At 45.0% G+C, this 6,183-nt stretch overlaps 2 protein-coding genes across 4 annotated transcripts in view; one reads left to right on the forward strand and one right to left on the reverse strand.

Annotated features, from left to right (window-relative positions):
- Positions 1 to 4,624, reverse strand: part of Ncapd2 (non-SMC condensin I complex subunit D2) — a 26,207-nt gene extending 21,583 nt beyond the window's left edge. Inside the window, exons 1-2 of one of the 3 annotated variants that reach the window (XM_023703702.1) lie at positions 3,907 to 4,624; positions 2,962 to 3,110 (exon numbers count right to left, since the gene is read on the reverse strand). In XM_023703702.1, the coding sequence (XP_023559470.1) occupies positions 2,962 to 3,088 (127 nt within the window). In that variant the 5' untranslated portion in view covers positions 3,089 to 3,110; positions 3,907 to 4,624. Of the gene's footprint in view, positions 1 to 2,745; positions 2,817 to 2,961; positions 3,111 to 3,827 lie in introns of those variants that run through there. The other 2 variants (XM_023703701.1, XM_023703703.1) reach the window with 2 other exon arrangements.
- Positions 4,625 to 4,695: 71 nt separating this feature from the next.
- Positions 4,696 to 5,850, forward strand: Mrpl51 (mitochondrial ribosomal protein L51). Its single transcript, XM_004643555.2, has 3 exons — positions 4,696 to 4,902; positions 4,987 to 5,097; positions 5,525 to 5,850. Exons 1-3 carry the CDS (start codon positions 4,824 to 4,826, stop codon positions 5,719 to 5,721), a joined length of 387 nt encoding a protein of 128 aa, XP_004643612.1. The 5' UTR covers positions 4,696 to 4,823; the 3' UTR covers positions 5,722 to 5,850.
- The last annotated feature ends 333 nt before the right edge of the window (positions 5,851 to 6,183 follow it).

A 6,183-nucleotide genomic window follows, 5' to 3' on the forward strand; every position in this document is an offset into this window, starting at 1 on the left:
TGGCCTTGATTTTACAGTGATGAGTTTGCCTCAGCCTCTCCAGTACTGGGATTACAGGCATGTGCCACCACACCCAGTCAAAGTGATCCTTTTAAGATAACTCCACAGATTTCTTGAAGCTCACTCTGACCTACAAAGATCTAGAGATCAGTGCTTATCAAACTGAATTATCTGGGGATCTTAAAATATAGCTCTAGGCAGGAAAAGGAGTAATATATGTCTATAATTCTAGTTTCTTGGGAAACTGATGCAGGACCACAAGTTTGAAGCTAGCCCCAGCAATTCTACTGAGCCATCTCCCAGGCCCCATAGCCCCAGCAATTTAGTGAGACCGTGTTTCAAAATTAAAGAGCTAGGGTATAGCTCAGTGGCTGACTGCTTGCCTAGCAGGCCTGGAGTTCAACTGCTAGCACATAAAACAAACCAAAACAAAACCAAAAATTGCTATGTGTTTAAAACACTGATTGTTGTAATAACTGATGAAAAAACTTGCTAGTGCACACCTTAAGCTGCTGGTGACACTTAAGCCAATGATACAAAGTAGTGTATCTGTGGACACCAGTGATACTAGCCACCCACCTGTCAGCCTCAGGGTTAGGGATGCTCCTTGATGACAATCTCGATCAGGTTCACTAATCTGACTAATTCCATTTTCCTTACCAAAAATCAGGAATAAGCACACGATCTGCTTCTGTCTGAGTCTATTGGGAGACTTTCAAAAACATAAGAGGGAAATGCACTTTCCCACTTCTGGACATCAGAGCCAGAAGGTGCCATCTGACCCCTATGGTGTAAGGACCAAGTGGAGAGAGACTCAAGTATACTACTGAGTTGCTACACTGACTTCTTGTAGAGCCAACAAATGATGTTATGTCATTATCCCTGTGTTTACAGATGAGGAAACTGAGACATGGAGAGAATTAAGTAGCTTGTTCAAGGTTCAAACAGTAGAAGCAGGCAGTCCAGCAAGGTCTTTAGTATACACATACTTCTCCAAAGCAACCAGATACAAATCTATTCCAAGAACAGTGGCATTATGGAATCTTGTTTATAATGCACAAGTTGTTTTAAGACATTTAGAGTTTTTAGAAGGTAATTACTCTATTTGTATAGTCCTATGGCACTTGTCTTTTCAGTATACAAAGGACCACATATGAGGTTGGTTCTATCAAATTAGAATACAGTGGTGCCAAAAAACTAGTGGCCCTCGTGATATTGTAGTCACTGTAACAGCATTGCACAGCATGTTATTTGTGTTCATTGCAAGGCTGCTATAAACAAAACTACTATATTGCAAGTATAAAATACAGTACAAGACTGGCCAAATAACTCAACGGACTAAAGCACTGCAAGCAGGCACAGGGGCCTGCTTGATCCCCAGGCAGGCCCTGTCCCCAGAGTGCGCTGAGACAGCAATTGGGACTGGGCGTGGTGGTGCACGCCTGTAATCCCAGCTCTTGAGAGGCTGTAAACAGGTGGATCATTAAGAGTCCCATCTAGTAATGAGACCCTGAAAATCTATAGGTTCTTCCCTAAAAAAAAAAAAAGAAATACAATACATACAATTTTGCTTATCATATACTACTTGCTCATAAATAACTGCTATAGTTATTTTATAGTACACCCTTTTTATTCTTTCCAGCATTGGCGATTGAAATCGGGGCCTCACACAAGCTAGACAAGTACTCTATTCTTGTGCTGTATCCCCAGCTCTAGTGTGTGTCCCACGGAACCCAAGTGTGTAATAGGCTTTATTTTTTATTTTTTAAAACATTTTTATTTATTTATTTATTTAGTGTGTGTGTGTGTGTGTATGTGTGTATGTGACCAGCTCAGCCCACCAGGGGGCGGGGCTGGCTGGCATGTGGTGCTGGGGGATTGAACCGCGGTCCCTGTGCTTTGTCAAGCTTGTTCCAAGTAGGTGCTTTAGACCACTGAGCTATCTCGCCAGCCCCTGTAATAGGCTTTATCAACTAGGTTTGTGCAAGTATATTCCATGACGTAAAATGAAAAAAAAAAAAAAAAAAATCCCCTGACAACAGGCTTCTTGGAACACACACATCTTTATCTTCTTTGTTAAGCACTGCATGTCTATTTTGCATGGTGTTGCAATTGTGCACTTTTATTATTATTTTTCTTTTACTGTATTTCAGTACAGGAACTACAGGGTCTCACTACACAGATCAGACTCAGTGATTCTCCTGTTTTCAGGCTACCAAGTGCTGGGATTACAGGAGTGCTCCACCATACCCAGTCTTAGTCACTGTATCACTGTCCCCCCCTGGGGGGGGGGCAGAGCACACTGGGGATCGAACCCTGGTCCCTGTGCCTAAGCAGGCGCTTTAGTCAACTGGCTGGCTCTCATGCACATGTTTTTTAATTAATGCACAACTTGGAAACAAGCTATATAGATTTAAAAAAGCATTACTTAAAAAAAAAAAAGGCCAGAGCCAGTCATGGATGGCACAGGTTTGTAATCCCAATACTTGGAAGGCTGAGGTTGGAGGACCATTGCAAATTCAGACCAGCCTAGGCTACAGAATAAGCTCAAGGTCAGCTTTAATTGCATAGTGATAACTTGTGTCAAAGAGACAAAAAAGAAAGAAAGACAAAAAGCCAGGTCAGGTCCCAGACATCAAGGAAGCTACCTTCTCCTGTATCTCTTAAATTTATCAGGACTATGTTTTAGTATATGGTTAGGGTAAATGCCAAAATAAGTATCTCCCAAAGATTACTCATACTCACCAAGACTGTTTATGAAATAATCCATAGAAGACAGGTAATATGTGTACTCTTTGCCATGAATACATGCAACTCTAGGGAAAAGAATAAGGGAACAGGAGAGACATGTTCCTTGCCCTAGAATTTCAATGTAGTGGAACAGAAGTGGCAATGTACTTACACAGAGGTGGCTGGATTTTTTTTGAAATGCTAGGTAGAATGACTACTGTGGAGTCTTACCTTCAAGTTGGGATGGCAGCTGTCTAATGGGTACTACCTCTTGCACAACATACTGATTAACACCTCCACTTTTCAATAACTCCTCTGGGGACAAGGGCAGATGGAACTCGTACATCTGAGGAGACATCCTTCTCCGGCTGGCCAATGGACTAGAAACCAAACAGCAAAAAAGTTAAGAGACTAAATCTAAGATCCGTCACTTAATCTTATTCCATTATTGCTTGACCTCCAATATGATTTTAATCTTACAACAAACTGACATTATATTAGAGGATGTGGTATCAGCCCTAGACTAGAATCCATCTGTTGCAATAACTGCTACTTGGTCAGGTCACTTAATCCCTTCAGCTTCATCAGTAAAACAAGGTGACTAATCTCTGATCACAAAGTCGCTCTGTGAAGCAGATGGACAAGGCAGTAAAGTGTTTAAAGAACTGCAAGGCAATACATCAACGTCTAAGGTTCAATGTGGAGAACGTCTCACGTGAGACCAGAGCAGTAGCCTGTCTTGGGCTGGTTCGTTTCCAGGCTCCACAATGCGAAGCACTAGTATTTATTCACTGTGAGTCAGATTCTGTTAGGCTGTTTGACTATATCATATCCGATCTAACTCTCCTCGACTCAGTCCCATCAAGTATATCAACAGTAAATATCACAACCCAATTTACATTTGAAGAATTTAAGGTTTTGGCGATTTGCCTGAATTACACTCGTTACGTTCCAGGGCTGTTGAGACTTACTGATTGTACCACATCGCACCCCAAACATATCCCTAATAGACCTCCCTTGCGACTGCATACTGCTAAGACTGCGTTCAACTCCCCGTACCGACTTCCTCAGCCCTTCGGTCAAATAGCACACCTCACCTGAGTGTTTCCGAACCTCCTCAGACGCTGGGATCCCGCGGAAAAGCAAGGGGGCGGAGAACGAGTGCACAATACGAACCTATCGGCGAGACTGTTTTGACGTTAGCTGAGAAATCGGCCAATCCGCAGCAGGCTGAGACCAAGGCCCGCCTCTGAGGCTGGCGGAGCGCGGGCCAAAGCACCAACACGCAGTTCAAATTCCAACGGCTGCGAGGGGACCAATCGCATCACTCGCTGAAGCGATCAGCCAATCACAGTAAGGGAACCCTTCTCAGCGAAGGGCGGAGCCTCGACCCAGGCTCCCGGGCCCCGCGGGTACTAGGTACCTCCTCCAGCCTAGGCTCCTTCTCAGCCTCGACAGCGGGGAGAAAGCCCTGGCACTCCCGGCCAGACGTGTCTTGTTCCTAGCTGAACAGTGGTTTTGGCCCTCGGAGAGTGGCCTACTCAGGGACCCCCAGAACAGGAGGCAAGTCCAGGCTGGAAGTCAGAGGCTTGTGCTCTAAACCAAGTCTTTCCATCTTTGCCTTGTGTTGCAGAGCCTCAAAATCTCTCCGCTGTAAAACGACGGTTGTAAAAAAATAGCACTCCTGTCGTGAGGCAAACAAAAGGGCTTGTTCTTTGAACTCTTCAAAACTCTGCCTTGCAGACGCTGTGCCTTCATCTCCCTCACCGTTGAGGGATACACGCAGGGGCGGGTATGGGTGAACTGCCTTTGAATTTCAGTTGGGGAAGTCCTCACACCGCCGGGAACGTCTTCAGCTTTTTTAGCGCTCCAAGACTTCCGGCTTGCAGACCGGAAGCGTCTGGGCGGAGCCGGCTGTCTGCGCCTCCGTCGGCCGGAACTTGGGGGCGGAGCCCGCGCTCGAAGTTACCTGGGTAAGGTCCAAGATGGCCGCTCGCGTGCGAAAGTTCGTGTAAAGGTGGCAGGGACGGAGGGGGGGGCTCTCTTTGTCGCCTCCTTGAAAGCCACGCCCGATCCACGTTCAGAGTAGAGCAATGGCAGGGGCCCTCTCTTGGAGGGCTGGAAGGTGCCTGTGGGGCTCGGTGACAATGGCTTGCAGAAACTTCTCCCTGGGTGAGTGGCTCCTGTAGGTAGACTGCCCTAGAACTGTTTCTTGGTAAGCAGTTCAGAGTCATCCTATGTCTTCCCCATCTCTAGGTGTTCCAGGATTATCCCGTATAAGGCTCACCCTGCCACCTCCCAAAGTGGTTGATCGTTGGAACGAGAAGAGGGCAATGTTCGGAGTATATGACAATATCGGGATCCTAGGTAAAACTTGACTCTTGTGTGGTACGAATTTCATACGGGCTGTTAACGCCATAGCGATTGGTTTTGTTTTTTGTTGTTTTTTTTTTTCACCTGGTTAGGGAATGGTTTCGTGTTCAGTAGTAAAAGCAAGCAGTTATGTGACTTACGTTTGGCACTGTTTTGAGTGTTATACGGATAATAACCCCTTTAATTCTCATAACCTCACTTTGCAGGTAAGGAAACTGAGACACTGCTGAGAGGTTAATTTTTCAAAGCTAGTTAATAGCAGTGTCAGAATTTGGACTGCAGTCATTTTGCCTCTGAAGTCTGCTCTTGCTACTATGTGTCTTTTCTGTATGTGCTTCTCTGGAAGAGACAACCGTGGCCTGAAGACTTAGCTAGTCTAGACTGAATTCTCTTGGAATTAATGTTCTTTTACATCATACAGGAGACTTTGAAAAACACCCCAAAGACCTGATTACGGGCCCTGTGTGGCTTCGAGGCTGGAAGGGAAATGAACTGCAGCGATGTATACGAAAGAAGAAAATGGTTGGAAATAGAATGTTCATTGATGACTTGCACAACCTTAAAAAACGTATCAGTTATCTCTACAAACACTTTAATCGTCGTGGGAAGTATCGGTAGAAGAATGTGGGATCTGTGGAAGAGACGCATCTGTCTCCCTGGAGAGGGGGACGAGACTTTCCCTATGAGGAAAGGGCTTTGTATGCTGACTAATAAAATGGAGTTTTGGACTCTAATATCTACACTTTATAGTTCTCTAAAAGCTACTTGTATTTATATGTGTACGCTGTAGAGTCTGACTCATCCTTAAGTCTTAGGGTCTTAGCTTTGGGCTTGATCACTTGCTCTTAACAGTCTCTTATGGCCTTTAAAAGTAGAGAAATTGAGTCAGGAATATATAGCTCAGTGGCACAAACACCTTCCTGGAAAGTGCAAGGTCTGAGTTTGATTCCCGGTATCAAAAACAAACATCAAAGACAACACTAAAAAAGAAGTACTAAAGGCCAGCCTGATAGCTCAGCGGACTAAAGCACCTGCTTAGGCAGAGCACAGGGACCGGGGTTTGATCCCCCAGCGTGCTGT

The sequence above is a fragment of the Octodon degus genome, unplaced genomic scaffold, assembly GCF_000260255.1.
Source record: "Octodon degus isolate 3935 unplaced genomic scaffold, OctDeg1.0 scaffold00178, whole genome shotgun sequence".
NCBI classification, from domain to species: Eukaryota; Metazoa; Chordata; class Mammalia; order Rodentia; family Octodontidae; genus Octodon; species Octodon degus.

Excerpts from the sequence above, each read along its gene's own strand:
- Mrpl51 (XM_004643555.2), top strand. The coding sequence starts at position 4,824 with ATGGCAGGGGCCCTCTCTTGGAGGGCTGGAAGGTGCCTGTGGGGCTCG. Across the intron at positions 4,903-4,986 it reads TTGCAGAAACTTCTCCCTGG|GTGTTCCAGGATTATCCCGT; the intron begins GTGAGTGGCTCC and ends CCCCATCTCTAG. Across the intron at positions 5,098-5,524 it reads TGACAATATCGGGATCCTAG|GAGACTTTGAAAAACACCCC; the intron begins GTAAAACTTGAC and ends TACATCATACAG.